Source organism: Nestor notabilis, unplaced genomic scaffold (assembly GCF_000696875.1).
Source record: "Nestor notabilis isolate BGI_N333 unplaced genomic scaffold, ASM69687v1 scaffold23365, whole genome shotgun sequence".
Lineage (NCBI taxonomy): Eukaryota > Metazoa > Chordata > Aves > Psittaciformes > Psittacidae > Nestor > Nestor notabilis.
This window is the reverse complement of record NW_009930941.1, coordinates 2,696-21,267: the sequence shown is the minus strand read 5'-3', so window position 1 is coordinate 21,267 and position 18,572 is coordinate 2,696. Positions and strand designations below refer to the sequence as shown.

Below are 18,572 nucleotides of genomic sequence, written 5' to 3'. Positions count from 1 at the left end.
TGCTTGAATGGTGTTCTCTCCTTCAGCTGCTTGTTAAAGGCATCAGCAGAGTGGCCTCCTCATTTCCCTAGAAGGGGGTTGTCGTAAGTGCCATTTAATCTATGGCAGGCATAGACAAATGAGCTTGCTTAAACCACCTCTATTGGCTGTTAAGGAGAACTTCATTCATTTTGTGTGAGAAAGGATAGGGAAACACTTCCCTGGTCCTTTTGACCAGCTTTTTTTACTGTGAAGACAATAAAGCAGCGGACAGAAATTTCTAAAGAGAGTAATGTGTTCAATAGTTTGTGATGCAAAGCCTATCTGGGATCTGAGACTTTTACACTTTTAAGAGTTTCCTGGTGCTTTGGCTAAATTATTCTAGTGGTGGTGATAGATCAGAGGGTGTAAGGAACAGCATCTGTTGTAAAGCAGAGGACATGGATTCAGGAGTTCTAGATTGTTTCCAGCTCTGCCATGGATTCATTACACTGGCTTTAGACAAGATATGAAGCTTATCTGTGCACAAAGCTTCTTTCTTAAAAATGACTGTAGATGATTTCTGGATTTATAGATTAAAGACGAAACACAGGTCAGACATATCTGAGGCATTTTTGAGCTTGGAACTATAAAGAAGACGGTGTGGTTTGCTGCAGGTTGGGGTGAGGGAGACAGAATGGTGAACAACTGCTTTGCCAGATTGCAGTTGGAAACAGTAGCTTAGATGTACTGTTACGAACTGCTGTACACTTTGTGGCAGAAATGCTTTAGAAAACTAGAGTATAAACTTCAAGTTGAGTTTCTCTGTCATATGCCCATGTCAAGAGCTTATCCATACCCTATAGAAGTTGCATGTTCCATGGAAATAATCTGTATGCAGTTGTTATTCCTGTTGTGAAAAGCACACTTTGTGTGCAACTGCTTGATAAATATCTGACATGTTTTCTGATAGCAGTTCTTCTTACAGTTCGTTTATTAAGGACTAGTAAATATTCTTGTGATCATTTGGTACAGTTCCATATTCTTAATGCTGTATTATTTCATGAATGTCTTTGTTTAACTGTATTTTTCAGATATGCCAATAGCAGCCTCATAAAATACATGGAGAAACATAAAGTCAAGCCTGACAGCAAAGTTTTTCTTCTGGTAGGTACAACTTTAAAATCACTGTGGTTATAAGAATGAAATGCACTTCTCATGGTATTATCTGTGTCTGTTGTTCAATCTCATTCTAATGAACACTGATGTTAAAGCTATTTATCACTAACTGGCAATTTTTGAGAGGTGTTTTCTTCACATACACACACATGCTTGAGGGTGTATTTAAAGTGCTGGTATTGAAGATCTGAAGGTCTTACCTAATTATGATCTGCAAGGCACTCATATACCCAGCCTTGCCCTTATGTCTGCTGTGCAAATAAGGTAGTATTATATCCCTTGATTCCATGTTGTTTCAGAGAGCTAGAGAGTTTTGTGAAGGAAGGAAAGAGTAAAGGAGAAATTTAATTATTTCCTCTAGTAATTTTTTTTCTTTTTTTTTTTGGTTTGCCTTTTTTCTTTTTCTTCCCTCTGATAATAGTCCACCTCTGTTCTGTGGGTGATTCCAAAAAACATCCATAAACATTTATTTGCTGGTTATCTAGTTGAGTCATTCACCGTAGGTGAATATATGGTTGCTCTAATACAGCATCATTTCTAGATGCCTCTGTGATGAGTTTAGTGCTGTCTAAATTTAGGAATGAAGTTCAAAGTGACTTTGCTAGTGCTGTAAAAGTGGAGTCTTTCTAATGAGGCTGTTAGTGCAGCTTGAGTCCTAGTGGTCCGTTCTCAGTTACGGATTCAGCATAGTAGTCTTCTCTCTGAGTCCTGGCAAAGACTTGTTAGTAGCTGCCAGATGATGACACAAATAGCTGTGGAAACAGAATAGGTTTGTCCAAGTGGGTGGAAGGGAAGCATTCACATAAGAAGCATGAGACTTCAAGAAAAGATAATTAAAATCTGTTAAACTCAACTTACTGGGCACACATTGGAATCATCTGGAGGAAAAGTCTAACTGAAAAGATTATCACTGTAAGAGACATTGTTAGCACCTGAATTTCCCCATTTTCCTACTAAAGGTGGAAGCCACCAGAAAGCCTGGTGGAAAGTCAAAGAAGCAAATGGGTTGCTATCAGCTTACGTGTCTAATTCATTAAGGCTATGAACACTAAATTAAGAGTCATTTTCAGTGGGTAGGCTACTTTTTCAGGAGAAATATTAACCAGATGTCTAAAGTACACAAAACCAACCATATTTTGCCACCCTGTGGCATATTATATGTTTATATATATATAAATAAAGGAACTTTTCATGACGGAGAAGTGGTGAGACAAAGTTATAGGGTGACTGAACAAATAGATAGGTGTCTATCTGAATTCCCCGGTATGATTGTGAGAATGAGAACTGATTCCAAAAGGATAAGGGCTCTTTCTGAAGATCATGAAGAAGACTTAGTTCACTTAGCAAGGTAGGTTCTCGTAGTCAAATATTTCTCACTGTTCATGAATGGGGATGAATAAGGGTGGTTTTAGTGATCAGCCATGGAGATGGAGTCTGGTTTTAAATAAGTCGGTCTCCCAGAGCTCTGCATAAGAATGCCCAGGAACATGGACAACTTTCTTGATATCTCACTGCTGCACTGAGGAGGTCCATGTACCTGAATTGCCACTCTTTAGACTTTGTGCTAATGAATACAGAAAGTGTGGCACATAGAGAAAACAGGGCATCAAGTACACCAGCGCAATATAGCAAGTGATTCTTCACAAAGAGGAAGATACTGTGTCACTGTGCTGATTGACATTGAATGGTGGTATCTACATGAAGGGCAGAATATTTTCCATCCAGGAAGAGGCATCTGTTTTTGCTGTCCTGGAAAAGTTATTTATATCTGTCATGTCAGGCCAGTAGAATCTGAGAGCGAGCAATCTTAAGAGCTGCTGAGAAGTATGAGACTGTTGATGAAGTCCAGTCTCAGGCTTTCTGTATTGTGTTAGCAGCAAATTATGTCCAGACATTTTTATTCACTTTCCTAGGAGCAACAGAAGCTACAGAAAACCTGACTTTGTCAAAGAAAGTTGGTTCACGGTAGCATCACTCATGGGCAGGAAAACTCATTTGAAGTGATACCATATGTGGTATCATCTGGAATGGGCAAATAGGTTATGTTCTTGGGGGTGGAGGGGGATTACTAAAGGGATGAGCAAACTATTAAAGGGTGTAAGAGATCTTTAGATCTTCTGCTGTGGTACATTAGCCTTATATTTGAATGACGAAGAATACAGGTCATGTTTGGAGGCAGGTTGTGATACAGCGTTGTCTATCTGAGAACTGAAAAACTGGAGCGTTCTCTTGAGTAGTACTGTAGCAACCAGTTCTGAGGAAGGAGTCCAGGGGGCAGAAGGTGATGTCCTGTACTCTTCTGTAAGTGATGACAGCTGGTACTGGAGACCAGGAGTGGCCTTATACAGAACATGAATGTTTGTCTCTGGAGTCATTGCGGAGGAACTGGGGAGAAGAAACCTGTATCACCTGTGGTGGTGTCACAAGCCACTAACACTGACAGTAATTTTACCTGTAGCAAGAGATGGTGATTTGGCATAAAGGTACTGAATACCAGAACTGTTGTCTATACTTACTGAATCATGTGAGGTCACTATGTAACAGCACATCAGAAGTTGAATTTTTTAAGATACACAGGAAAAGTAGGGCTGAGGGTTATCTGACAATACAAAACAGAGTAAGTAAGTGTACCATGCGAACTCCAGATGGCTGCAATCCCAAAACATCTTGAGGTATATTTCTGTACAAGCAGCCAGAATCAATTCAGGAGTTGGTTGCAAATGAACTGATAGGTGGAGACAGCCAAAATGGCTCTTTGTTGTGTTTTCAGTCTGTTGAGGTCCATAGCCCACAAAATATGGGAATAAGGAGGGGTGGAAAGAAAGTGGCAAAAGTACAGAGAATTTTGAGACGTAATCTACAAGGTAGGGTTAACTTACAACTATTGACAAAGGAAATACAGGGAATCAGTTGATGAAGAGATGAATGTTTTTACTGAGGCTGTTTACTGTACCATCTATATAGAATATAGAATTGTTATCAGATTTTTTATTTATTGGACAGAAAGCCCGAAACACCCATCTAAAATCACATTTTTTTGCTCAATACCCAGGGAACTTATGTTGGAGGCCTGGAAGATAGAGTTTGAGCTAAGATGCCCTTTGCAGGAAGAATTTTATTTTCACTGTTGGTATGATTTAAGACAGTATTGTGTGAGACTAGGATACTGTATGATGTAATTTGAGCCTCAGATTTCCTCCTGTGAGTTTATCAGAATGTGATAAATAAGTACCTATTTAAAATAGCATGTTATGCCTCGGATTCCTGTTTTAAACTACTAATATACTGTAATCCTTTTATAGCCTGCTGCAGTCATCAGGCTTTTATAGCCTGATTCCAGCTAATAAATTTATTGTTGCTTTCCTCCTAGCAAAGAAGAAAGGTTACTAGGAAGGGTCTGTTCCTCCTCTTTCTCATTTCAATACCAATTAGAGTGGGACTGGGAGCTGTGTGAGTGGCAGAGAGCTCTGACTCTGGAATGTTGCCAGTGTGAGAAATGAAGATTTATTGTTTCTGTCCCTAAAGCGATATTTGAGAATCCTGGTCATGTTCATTTTCTTCTGACACTTTTTTCCTGTTGTGTCAGCAGTACAGAACAGTATAAAAGCCATACATGTGCCACAACAAAACACCATTATTTAGAAATGATGCCTTATGAATTTGTAATACTGAATTTAGTGTCACTTTAGCACAGTGATTCAACCTTAGCAATTAATATTGCCTGATAGACTTAACTGTATGTCTTATGTGAGAAGTGCTTCACAGCCATCATGCTTTGATGGATGTGCATTCTAATTCTTGGGAACTTCACTGAAAAAACAATGCTAATTTAGGCTTGTCTGGACAAGCTACAAATAATCTAACAATCCACAATCCAAGACATGTAAGTCATAGTTTGAAAAATGTTACTTTGATAAACTTTTCCTATTTTTAATGTTTTGCTTTGCAGCTTCAGAAGCTTCTTACTATGGACCCTACAAAGAGAATTACCTCAGAGCAGGCTTTGCAGGACCCCTACTTTCAAGAGGATCCTCTGCCTACATCAGAGTATGTATTCTTTCTTCTGTGCTCTTCAGGGGTGTCTTTTTCCTTCTAAATGCTAATCCCTGAAACAAGATGACAGCTGAAAAATTCAAGTTTCTACCCATATCTGCAAGACGTAGTAGCTCAGGCATGCTCAGTAGAAACGATTACAGTAGTACTGAAGTGTCTGTAGCTACTGGTGCCAGAACTGAGTGGTCATGGACAGTGACCCAGTACCTCATTAATGGTGTAATTGTGAATGTACTACCAAAGCTAGTGTGACAGGATTATTGCAGCATTTAGAGAATCCATCTGTGCCCTGTTCTGTTCTGCCTTGCGCAGCCTCACAGAGCCCTGTTCTGCATTGCCTGGTTTCATTACACATCTCCCTAGGACTACGACAGTTCTCTGACCTGCAAACCTTTCTCATGCCCTCTTGCACATGGTAATAATATGAGCAGAGGAAAGTAAAGAGATCAATGACTGCCTAAAATCCCACAGGTCCCTTGTTCAGAAGGCTTGAGAGTGCAGATTTTATATCTCTCCATATTTTATTGTCATTAGAAATTAAAATTATATATTCAGTTCCTACTGGCAGACTTTCCTCTTCCAGTTTCTCTTCCCAGTTTTCAGAAGCATGATGGTTGATAGCATTATGATCTGTAAGAGCTGGATGGAGGGAGATTTGCACCGTTGCTTTCACTGCTTCCTCAGCTAGCAGGCAACACTAGAAGGAGGGAACAGCCACTGGCGTGCAAAAGGAGTCTAACTGAGATTAGTTGTTGTCAGGGTTGGTTTTCTTTTCCTTCTTCTTCTGTTTGGATAAGCTGAACACTGCATAGCAGCTGGATTTGTTTACACACTTTAAAAAATCATGTCACTCTGTATTCTGAATGCTGGCACAGAAACCTAAGAAACCGATACTGGTCAAGATCAACCAGTAATTTTCTATTTAGTGTTTATCTGATACTATCCTATATAGAGCTATAACTCTTCATGGATTACAAGATAACATTATGATAAAGTCTCTGCCATAAACATTAAGTAAGGAATGTTCCAAATCTCATTAGCCAACTGAATTTAAAAGCTATCTTTTTTTTCTCTAAAAAAGAACTGAGAAGCTAATTGAAAGTAACTTTGCAGTTGTGATTGGCAAATATATTTAAGCCCGCTGTAAGCCAAGGCAGGCTTATAAGACATAAATGCTTTTTGGATCAGGCCTTTTATTCAGTGAGCCATGCATGTTCCAACTAGGTGTTATGGAACTTCTCACACTGTGTTTGTTCGTTTTGCCATCTGGATCAACAAGTGGTCTTTCTGACATTCGGGCATGCTCAACCATGCCATGATTTCTAAATGATGACCTTGTGCCAACAGCAAAGAGATCTGACATTATGATCAGCGCCTAGTTGCTAGTATCTGCTGTTGTCTTGGGTGCTCATACTGCCACTTAGGGAAACAGGACTCATGAAATGCAATAAATTAAACTGTGTTATATTCACTTGTTTTCAGTACAGCATTAAGTAAATATATGTCGTATGTATATATTTGTGGAAGTGTTTAATCTTTACTGTGTTTCAGTGTATTTGCTGGCTGTCAGATTCCATATCCTAAAAGAGAATTCCTCAATGAAGATGAACCTGAAGAGAAAGGGGATAAGGTATAATAATTTTATTTTTTTTTAACCTTTAAGTACACAGTGAGAATGAATCATGGTGCTACTAAATGAAAACTAATGAAATGTGAAGAGTTAACCAAGAATGTGTTTTCCAGGCAAGGGTCTCTCAAAACTGCTTCCCAGACAGATTATCAGGTAGCTTTGGAGTGTTTTAGGCAGTATCACCAGCACAGTTTGCCCTGACCTGTGGGGAATGAGCTAGATGGATTGTTTGGTCAGCAGCAGCCTACTTTCAGCTGCCATCATTCCAAGAGGAACTTGCTACCTCCTCCTGCGTTGCATGATGAAAATACATTGTGATCATAAGAAAAGAATGGCATTTCCATTGTATGACTGGCATACATCCAGCCATTTGAAAGTTGATGGCTGTCAGGGTCGCAAGTAAATAGTGGCAGCCTGCTTCTGGCACTACATCAGAACATTTAATCCATCTGCACAGTTTCCTGATCATGTTTTAAGGGCCCTCAGACAAAGGAGTAATAAGGAGCATGAACTGTTCTGGTAACGACAGTCTGCCCTGAATCCTCTCTTTCCCATAGCCCCAAAGACATAAGCAAGTACTTGTTTGTGTGCATAGTAAATTTTGGCATGTTCGCAATATAATCTGACCTGCTTTGTGCATGTAGCTCAGCTGTGCTACGTGACTGCGGTGATTGCCCCATCATGCTGTGAAGGCTTTACAATGGTGCTATAGTGCACGGAGCAGCTTGCTATTTTCACTTAGAAGTGTACAGTAAGACACCACCTGTAATGTATAGCTACTAAAATGTGAAGGAAACAGCATTAAATGGTGATTATCTGAGGACTACAGGAGAAGGACTGTTAGTCTTTTGGAGAAACCATTTGACTACATGCATCTTCTGTTTTCATATTTTTCTGAATAACATGAGAAACTAGCTGAGTTTAGAAGTATGACTATCACAGTACATTTCAGGCAGCAAATTTTGTTTTCAGAACAGACACTGTAGATTTTTCTGTACTGAGAACAAATGGTAACATCCTGGATTTTTGTGTCCAGAGAGTTTTTGTTTTTTTTAAAAAAGAGGAAACAGTCACCTAAGCAAAAATACCCCCCTCCCCGATCTGATTGTAATTTAGTTACTAGCTTTGCTTCAACTCATCTTCAAAACAAGAACAAATCTTATGAATTGAAATTACTCTGCCTTTTGTTAAGTCAGTGTATTTAAAAGTAAATATCTGCCTTTTTCCTGGGAGTGTTGGGGGGGGAAAACAATGACATATTTATATTCAAAACAACCATTATATAAATGGTCTTTGAAATTGTTGGGGACAGTCACGTATTGTGCACACTGCAAATTAAACTTCTGTGAAACCATTTAGGGAACACAAGTCACGCATTACCCATTGAGTGTGTTCCCACAGTGTAGAAAATGTATAGGTAAAGGATATTCCGAAAGTTGGATCTGTGCCATGTTCTGTTTCTTTATGATGTTGCAAGTGAAAGGATTTGTATTTCTTTTTAATAGTGTTAGTTTGTGGTTTGTTTTTAAAACTATAAATATCCGTATAGTCCTTTGGAAACCTAGCGATGTTCTCTGTGTTTATTTGGAACTTGCATCTGAACTGAATAACCTTTAATGTAAGCATCTGTACTTTGAAATGGTTAATCTTTAGTCAGAAAAGCTAAAATGAGTTTGTAAAACAAACTCAAATTGTGTTAGGCAAGTTTCCACTGGGTTCCTTTGGAGGTAGGACTGGAATTTCATTTTTGTAATTTGTGCCTGAGACTTGACACATGGTATTATGTTGCTAACTGTAGACCTTTCAGAAGTTTATTTATTTAGGGACCACCATGAACTAGACTGACCTGAGGACAATGTTTTTGCTGGCATAAGCTGTTTTTGTACACTAAGGAGGTGCAGCTAGAACCGCACCAGAGCCTGCAAAGTATATCCCAGTCTTTACCCAGGCAGTAGCAGTAGTTGCTGCACAGAAGAGCAAGCTCAGAGTAGTCAGGTAAATTTTGTGCTAATATCCAAAGTGCAAAACATAGGACCTAGGACGAACTCTTGCCTTTAACTGTGAAAGTTCCTGCAATATTTGTTTACGCATAACAAGACTGCATTTTTCAGCTCTCACAGTAGCAACCGCCTCATTTGCAGACGAACAGCCCTATGAAAACACAAATTTTGGAATTCTAGCACAAATACCACCTTAGTTGTTTGTGTAAGTGAAGTTCAAACCATTATGAAAAGATAAATTGCTTCTTAAAATTATTTTTTTTTACAAGCTAGCTTCATTAACTGTTAAAATTATTGAAGTTCAAATCTCCTGGGAAACAGAATCTGACTTGAGTGGGATCTGAGGACTGTAACCAGGAGGATACGTTATTGGTTTTGCTAAATGTGAAATGGTACACACAAGCCACCTGCGAGTCCTTGAGGATCCTTTGTAATCTTAAATGAATACATCATTACAAATTTCATCTGATTGTATCTTGGGAGACCATTGTGATTCATGGCATAGATACAGATCTTTTATGTCATTTATCTGAGGTAACTAAATGCCTTTTGCTGATCAGGGGCATCAGGAATTTTCTGCTGGTGGCAACTGGTTGTCATGATTTCTGAGAAACTAATAGAGGTTTTTATAAAAGCATGCCATACTAAAGCTTTGATAATTATATATTCTAGGGGAGAAAGACTATCCTGAAATATTCCCTAGAGTGTATTGGGGGGAGGGTAATAAGGCTTTTTAATTTGAGCCATGACAATTGTAATTTTTTCTCCATGATGAACAAGTGACATACCTCACATTTGGAGAGAAATGGCTTTTCTCTGCAATTCTCTTATGTGCTTTAGTGCTCCGATGGAAGAGCCATCCCTGGTGTTTGAAAGCAAATAAATGGGTGGTCTTTCCTTGTAATTGTCTAACCATGGAGGGCAGAGTTGCACCCTGCTGTTTTTCTAACCTTCCTTCCAGTTCCCTAATACTCTTTCTAATCTGCAGCCCTCTGAAGCCAGAAGAATACAATGTCTTTGGCTCTTGTTTTCCCCTTCTTAACTTTTTTCACCCCTTCGTGGCCCTTTTCTCTTTGTCTTTCTTCCTGCTAGATCCCAGTGTCATCTTAATTGTCTGGCTTCCCTTCCCTTGCCAAATTCTTCCTTCAGCTGTTTCCTTCTCTTTTGTCTTCAACTATTTGTCTCTGGTCAATTTTCACTTTTCTGTTATTTCAGTAAGATTTTCTGACCCTGTATGTAGTGCACTATGCTGGACCGTATTCCTAGTATACCACTCTAACAAGGTACCTAAAAGCACAGGAGGGCAAAACCGTAATGAAACCTGTTTCTGGTTCTACTACAGATTTTCCTCACAACCTGGAAGAAATTACATAACTTCTCTGGTCTCAATTTGCTTACCTTTCTGGCAGTAAAGCTGCAACCTCCATCGGGTTATTGTAACATGCCATTTGTGAAAGTTTGAAAAGTAGTTTTGATTCTGAGTGAATGAGGCTGTTAAAGCTCTTAGAATAATTTACTGTGGTTCACCACATGTGCCACTGAGCACTCGTGAAATTTTGGGGGCTTTGATTCAGTTCATTAGGCAATTACTGCTTTATAAATTGTTCCTTCCATGCTCCTCTCTGAGAGCTTGGGTAGCTGTAGGAGGCACTAGACTGTCCTTCCAGTTTTACTCTAGCTTGCTTTGTTAAAAATACAAAATGACCACAAATGGGATACCCCACAAAGTGTGCGAGAGTGTACTGAGGACATGTTCCTCCTGACATGCAGACTTGCTGTATTTTCCCACTGAGCAGGTGGGTCTGCCTCCTTCTCCACTGGCACAGGGGCTCGCAGGGCCATAAGGCTCCCAGACTAGCTCAGAGCAAGTGATGGTCTGTGTTGCTTTTTCCCTAGAATCAACAGCAGCAGAATCAACATCAGCAGCAAACAGCACCTCAGCAGCAGCCGCAGGCAGCACCGCCGCAGCCGCAGCCGCAGCAGCAGAACAGCACCCAGACCAATGGGACGGCCGGGGCCACTGGCGCGGGAGGAGGGGGAGCAGGTGCGGGGCTTCAGCACAGCCAGGACTCCAGCCTCAACCAGGTGCCTCCCAACAAGAAACCACGCATAGGGCCTTCAGGCGCTAACTCAGGCGGGCCTGTCATGCCTTCAGATTATCAGGTACCTCTTGAGTTTTTGCTGCTTCTGATACTGTAGGGCCAAAATGTCAGTTTTCCCCTTCCCCAGTGCAAGAATAAATCACATTTTAATGAATTTCCCATGTAACTTCAGCAGGCATGCTGCGATATATTAGACAAAAATGTGGGCTTAAAGCTTTAAAGTAAAAAGGTTATGTTCTGTGGTTAGTAATTTTCAGTAAAATACCAGTATGAGTCGTATTTGCTGTACCCTGTGAAGTGTTGAGGACTAGTCCACTCCAGGAAAGCACTTAAACATATGTCTAACCTTATGTTCGGGAGTAATCTTGCTGAAGCTAGTGGAACTATGTCATGCCTGTAAATGCTGCATGAGATCAAGTTTAGGATACTCTTCTCTTGGCAGTATTAAATTCTGTGTAAGTAGCAGAAGCAAAGTTAGAACCAGGCTCTCGCATTTGATTCCTGCTTCATTTTACCTGGTATCATCACATGTATGGAGTGGTTCTGTAGTTTATTCTAGCATCTTGCTAAGTCTACTTCTAATGTTAAAGAAAAAGAGCATGGTAGCATAGGAATGATGTTTTGGTTCATTAGTATGATTCATGCTGAAGTAGGGCATAAAGACAAGCATTGTTCCCAATGTGACCGATGTTGAATAGCTTTCATGTTTTCCAGTACAGTAGCATTCATGAGTAAAAGCATGAAATATTTTTGGATTTGCATATTTGTGTTTGCTTACTGGAATTGTGTTTTCCAGTGAAAAAGTGACTTACACTAAATACAGAAAGCATTGAACTTACCAGGATCTTCGATACTTGAGTTTATACTTGCTGGGATAGTAACGAGTCGAAAGCAGAATAAGAAAAATGTAGATATTAAGGGTAGATTTAGAAGATGTTAGGGACTTTGTTTGCTAGTAGCCTTCAAGAGAATCCCACCGTGAAGAATGGTCTTGTCAGGCTGCTTTAAACTTAAAATAAGTAGCTTTTTAAAAAAAAAAAACAGCTCTGGAGTTGCCTTGACTGGAGTTGCCTCCAGACCTCCACAGACAATTGATTTCTCAGAGCCAGACATTTTTCTCCCATTTCTGTCTCATTCTTTTAATTACAAATGATCATGAAGGCATTGAGGGCAGTTTAAGGGTAAGGACAAATAGGTTTCTTTTTTGAAGAGTTCCAGACAGGCTTGAGGTCTGGACAGATCACTACAGCTGTCTGACTACACAGTATTTATGGCTGGCCTGGTTTGGTCTGTATTTTGAGGACTGGTGTGCCGCATTTGATATACCCGTTATAGAATCCTTATACAGCTCTCTGAATTGTTGGCAAACTTCCCCCTTATAAGTTGTTAGCATTCTAGATATCTTTCTTTTTTCTTTTTTTTTGATAGATAGATAATTATTTTTTACCTGTATGGCGCTTTCCTTCTAAAGTTTAACAGCACAGGCATCAGAATGATGATCTGTATGTTTCCTTTATGTCACTCACTAAATTGTATGGTGTGATTATCCATTTTTACACTTGCGTTTGGCTATCTGCCCTTAAATTCTAGTTGACTGTCTTCTGTTCCAGAAAGGAATGTCTGCAATTTGTCCAAGTCTGACTTTGTTAAAAATTCTCTTCTGTGAACAAAAATAAGCATGAGCAAGTTAATACATTCTTGTTGTCTTATGGCATTGATTTAACTCCATTATATCTTATTCAGAAGTATGAAGAAGATTCCGTCTGAGTTTCATTTAGCCTGTGATTTAAAGTCTCCATTGAAATTTTTTGTAGTTCACCAACTTCAGTGTATGTTGCTTCCACAACTGTCAGTGCAAATTCCGTGTTGAATTTTACTGAGCCTTCCTTTTGCGACCTTGGGTGTTCTGCTCAGCTCACTGTGCTAATGTTTTTCATCCAGAATTAGTTCCTATAAAGTCATAGAATTTATCACAATTCTTTTTCTTTTATGTTAGAAGTTGCTAAAGCTTTCAGAATTTTGAGACAAATTTCAGTATTCCAGGTTTCAGACACTGTTAATCTGACCATGCAGGCCAAGTATAATCTGATTTTTAACAGCATACATGCTGCTGGAAGACATCTCTTCCAAAGCCAGTGTGCTGAGCTGTTATCTCCCAAACGGACCTTTTCAAACAAGTGAAGTTACTCTATACAACTATTAGTTATATTAATAGTTATATTAATGTTATATTCCTACATTAATATCATATTCCTACATTAGACAGAACACAGAAAAAGCAATGTGATATTTTTGAGGTTTAGTATGTTTTACAATTTGTATAAAATTAAAGATATGAAGCTATATACAGAAAAAAAGGGCAGAAGTTTTAAACTCCCTGAACTTTAGGTTCCTGCTCTTCATCATCCAGCTGAAAAGTTGTCAGGAGGCTTTCACAGCTTACCTGGTTGGGATCTAATAGTTAGATGAGATCACTGACTGAGGTACTGCCTTCACTGAGTAGATTCTTGATCTGCGGAGGATGTGGTGTTCTTACAGGCCCACTGTCTCCATGGAATTTCCATTCAGAACTCAACCTTCTCCAGAGGCTTTCTGTAACTCTTAATCCTGATATTTAATCAGAATGTAGGTTCTTAACACTTTTCCTAGATGATTGCTGTTGGGCACAGTCTTGCTGATGACCCTTGGAAACAGCCAAGTACACCCATTAACTAGACAGTGAACAGAATTTTGCTGAATGGCTGCCTGACCCTGCTCTTAACTTGGCCAGAAGCAAACTGTTTGCTGACTGCAAATGGTTTTGGGGTTTTCTGGTAGACTCTCTTGTGGGTTGGGGTGGGGTTTACCTTACTGGAGAGTCTTCTAGCCATCGAGCAGTACTTCTCAGGCAAAGTGATTTTGCAACTTATATTAGTTTGCAGCTTTGCATTATTGCAGCTCATTATTAATTCTGGAAGGGAACGGATATGGTAATAAAAGGCAAATTCATCAGACTATAGGCAGCAAATGATCCATGAATTTGGCTTGCTGAGATTGTGGTCCACCCAAACATTGAAGGGGAAAAAAAAAGCACTCAGGAAAATTAATGTTAGGTTATTGCACAAACACATGCCCATCTTTAAGCATTTGTCCTTGCTTCCAATAGGTAAGGCAGTAGAATGAAAGACTCACCTAAAATTATTTTATTTTATCCTCCCGGACGTTTTTCATTTAGATTAATTGAGTAGCTCTTAAGTCATGGTTGTCTTTTTCTCAGGAACAGAATAAACTGTTTCTCCGTAATGTTTCATATTACCTGTCTCAAAAAGGACGCTTGTGGCCTTAGCAGTTTGTTTTTCCACTTACAATGATAGACGTAAATTTAAGCAACAGCTGAATTTTGAAATGGAGTCTGCCCTCTCTTGTGTCTTGTGTATTTTTCCTTCAAAAAATGGGTGTGTACATGCTGTACTTCTAGGTGTCTGCCAGTGACCTCGTGTATTTTGTGTGCTGTGTTAAGGCTGATTGCAGATCAGATTGATTACTTGTTTTATGGGACCTTAAATAGTAACAGTGTTTAGTCAGCTTCTCCAAGAGTCACGTTTTAATGAGCTTTGGGGAGGTTAAAAGTTTCCTGAGTTGCATAGTCCTAACAGGCTGGTTTTCATTCCCATGTTCCCGCTTTCTTTTCCTGCAGCACTCCAGCTCACGCCTGAGTTACCAAAGCAACATTCAGGGATCTTCTCAGTCCCAGAGTACAATGGGCTATTCCACGTCGTCTCAGCAGAGCTCCCAGTATCACCAATCTCATCAGTCTCACAGGTACTGAGAGGGCTAACAGGCTGACTCAAATGAATGGACTAAAAGCCAGAAGACTCCAGCAATATGAAGTTCATAACAATGAGAAGAACCAAAAATACAAACTTATGATGCAGAATTGAATTCATGATGACAAAAGGAAAGCTTCACTCACTGAAGACTCTCCCCATATCCCCCCCTATCCCTCTATTGCCATAAAGGAGATTCTCGTGAAGTTTTCCTTCCTCCCTGCCCTTGCATGTGCTCCATTGTGGTTACTCTAATGAACCCTTCTGATCTGAACCCAGCACTTAACTTCTTTAACCTTTGGAATTTTGAAGGATTCCTGGTGCACCTTCCTTATGCTGTAGTGATTGCCATAAATCTGTCTTTTCAATCTCTTTGATGGGATTTTAAAGTTTTAAAATCTTGAACTCCCAGGCTTTCAAGCTTGTATATAATTAGTTTTATACTAGGCAAACCAGTTTAGCTATACAGGTATATTGCACCTTTTTAAAGCACTATGTTATTTTCACAGGATATTACTGTTTTGCTCATGGATGTCAAGAACAGCAAGATTTTACTGTTCCAGAGTATTTTACTATTCTGTTTTTATTAGTCTAGTTTTCAGGCGAGGTCTTAAAAATAAAAAATTTAAAAAATAAATAAAATTTAAAAAAGAAAAAGGAAAAAAATAAAAAAACCACCCAAGTCTCTGCAGCGACAAATATGCTTCATGCTACTGGACTGAACGCCAAACAGAAGATTGCTGATATTTCTTAACTCATTCACATTGAATTCTTGAAATCACAGTGATCGTGCTCTGACTAGTTTTAAACTAAGCGTTATTTTAAATGAAACCAGGACAGTCACATAAAAAGGAGATGCTTTCAGGATCTGTTGGAACAGAAGAATGGAATGTCTTCCCAGGCTGGACACCAAAATAGTCACGAAAAGGTATTTACTGCCCTCAAGTCTCAGTAGGAATGTGGATGATGGGCTTGTTTTTCTGTTAAGCAGCTGATTAATGTATGTGAGAGTTCTATAAATTTAGCTTTCTTTCACATTCCTGAGTCAGTTTTCTAGATGTAAAGGTGACAGAAATACTAAGACTTGCGAAAACAAATGCATTTAATCATTTTATGTTAGAATTCATAATTAAGAAAAATTATTGTGCAGTTTGAAAAGCATGTTGAAAATTGCTCCTTTTTCATATTTATAATGCATATTCTGTGTCCCTCACATTGCTGTGATTAACCCAGATTAGTTACACCAGATGCGCTTGATTGCACTGAAATATTTCTTTTTCCCTAGAGCAAACATGTTTTGATTGTGCCTAAGGATTGTAAGTGGATGGGTAGCTGGCAGAAAATCCCCAGTAATTAAGCAAGAGTTCAGAAGCATAATCAGAGGATTATTGTCCAACTTCTGCAACCACAGTTATTCGGAGAGACACAACATGTAATTTGGGACAGCTTCATTTTTCCTTTAGCCTTCAGAAATAAGGCTGGCGCTTGTTGCAGAAAACCTGGAAAAATGCATTTAGAAAGCTACTAGCAATGTAACATCAGTGAACTTCTACAACTAGTGTCCAGAGAAGAGGTGAAGTGAGTAGAGTTCATCTGTAAATGGTTAATGTTAAGGCTTTTATACTGCAGTGTGTTCTTTTCTGTACTGTATCCACACAAAGGAATTGTATATACCCATACACATTCACACCGAAGTTGTGATCAGACCTAGCAAGATGAGTAAATCCGTTTGCTATGAGGAGAATGTTTTTCATCACAGCTAGACATGGACATGTTTCTACTGGATTTGATCTCCCAGTCGCTTTTAGTGCTCCATTCCTCCTCAGACACGTGTTGTTTTCTTACCTTTTGTGAGCAGTTAGTTGGCTTGCTTTGGCCCTATCTGCCATAATGTGGTTTTGACAATATCCAGCTTCTCTAGAAAAGCAACCAAAACCTGGTTTTGTCATCAATTGGGTAAGAAGGTGGTGAAAATGAAATTAAGCAACTTGGAGGAAAAAAGTATTTCTGGGGAAAAATAATCTCCCAAAGGATACTTTCAATGTGTAACCTTTGAACTGCTACATATTATACATACCTTAGTAGCCTGTTTGAAAGAGCAGATTTTAATTGTTCCTTTATTTTATTTCGATGAGCCTGGGGTTAAATTCTTCCCGTAAGTGGGATGTCTCACCTCTTACTGAGCTTAGGATGAGGTACCTTTGTGCTAATGGATATTTGGCCAATGCCATAAAGTAACCTTTATTTTATGTTTCTGTGACTTAAATGTCACATTTCTGGAAATGAACCTTTGGCAGAGTAATTTTTGTCCCCTTCTGTTCTTTTCACCCTTCTGTTCTCTCAAAATCTTCTGTCTTCTCCATTACAGTTATCTAACATTTCTTCTCCCTACTGCATCTGATCATCAAAATTCATATAATGTCAGGAGGTGGCAGGGAGAAGTGTTACCATGCAGTTAATTAAGGTGGGCTCTTGTGCCAGTAAGGCAAAATCATGGTGTAGATTAATGTGTATGTAGAGTGTGAAACTTCACAGCAATGTAAGGTACTTTAACTGAGTGAGCTTCCAGCTTCTAGAGTGACTGCCGTGACATGACCTCTCTCTAAGCTGAACTGGCATTTCTACCTTGGGTTGATAGATGGCCACACGCTGTTCCTCTCTAGCTTTTGTGTTTACACATGAAGCTGAGCTGACTTCCTCTGTTGCCTTCAAACTCACAACTGGGAGGAGAATGTATAAAAGCAAAAGTGCTGCAAAGTGTAAGCTGTGCGCACTCTTCTAGTTCCTTCCTGGTGGTGAAATAATTCGCCTTTCCTTGTGAGCTTGACATGTGTTGCTAGGGTGGGTGGCAGTTGTAGCAGAAGAAGCCTTGCTTTCCAGGGTCATCTTGTGAGGTAAAAATGCTCTGCTTTCAGAAGTGAATCGTGCAGTGTGTCATGGGAAGCCAGGACCATGTCATTTTTATGTTCTTTTTCACCTGTGCAGTTTCATTAGTACTCATAGCTCTGCCTCTGCCCATAACTTTACACCCTGACCAAAGTGTTTCACACTGGCACCAAGAGAGGCGGGTGACACCAGCAGAGCTGTCTTCTTCATCCTGGTCATCTGGTGGGAGAGCGGCCGCTGAGCATGGCTTTTCCCATCATGGCTCAGAGGGAACAAATGCGTGGGGAATGAATGGGATGAGCAGCCTGGTCCGCATTGGTGAAGTTTTTATGTAGCACAAACTGCACAATGAAGGAAAAATATAAGGAAAGCTGCGAGTCCTGCACTGTATCTGTGACACTGTATCTGGGGAGGGGGAGGGAAGAGCATTCGTAGCGGGAGGGGTGGCGGGAAGCTAGAAGTGTTCAAATATGTATAATATTTTATATAAACATAATAAGCTTAGTTCCCCTTCATAATCTTCAGGAATGGTACTTTAACACCATTAAGCAAAGAACTGTTTTAGGATTAAATAAATGTATTGTACATAAGGCCATACGTAATCTTCTAAAAATGTCGCCAGACAAGAGCGATGTGTATTACTATATGGGAAAAAAAAAAAGTCCTTAATGCACTGTTATCTCCTAAATATTTAGTAGTAAATTAATACTATTTAATTTTTTTAAAAATTTGTCTTGTGTAGACACTAAAAAGTATTACACAAAATCTGGACAGAACGTGTCCTTTTTAACAGCAATTTAAAGAACTTTTTATATATGTAAGGTAGTAACTTTTCAAATTGTTCTAGTTGTATTTTCCCATGTTTACTATTTGTGGAAGTGTGCCTGTCTCTCTTCAGTTAATTTTTTTTCTAATAATTTCATGCACGCATCTTTCATTTTTGTAGTTTTAATTAGAA

At 39.3% G+C, this 18,572-nt stretch overlaps 1 protein-coding gene across 1 annotated transcript in view; it reads left to right on the top strand.

Annotated features, from left to right (window-relative positions):
- The window catches only part of CDK19 (cyclin-dependent kinase 19), a gene marked incomplete at its 5' end in the record, with an annotated part of 72,085 nt that extends 56,734 nt beyond the window's left edge, over positions 1 to 15,351 (top strand). The window contains 5 exons of the mRNA XM_010015658.1: positions 1,053 to 1,125; positions 5,087 to 5,184; positions 6,742 to 6,820; positions 10,717 to 10,983; positions 14,599 to 15,351. Coding sequence (XP_010013960.1) covers positions 1,053 to 1,125; positions 5,087 to 5,184; positions 6,742 to 6,820; positions 10,717 to 10,983; positions 14,599 to 14,730 — 649 coding nt within the window. The remainder of the gene's footprint in view (positions 1 to 1,052; positions 1,126 to 5,086; positions 5,185 to 6,741; positions 6,821 to 10,716; positions 10,984 to 14,598) is intronic.
- Between the last annotated feature and the right edge of the window lie 3,221 nt (positions 15,352 to 18,572).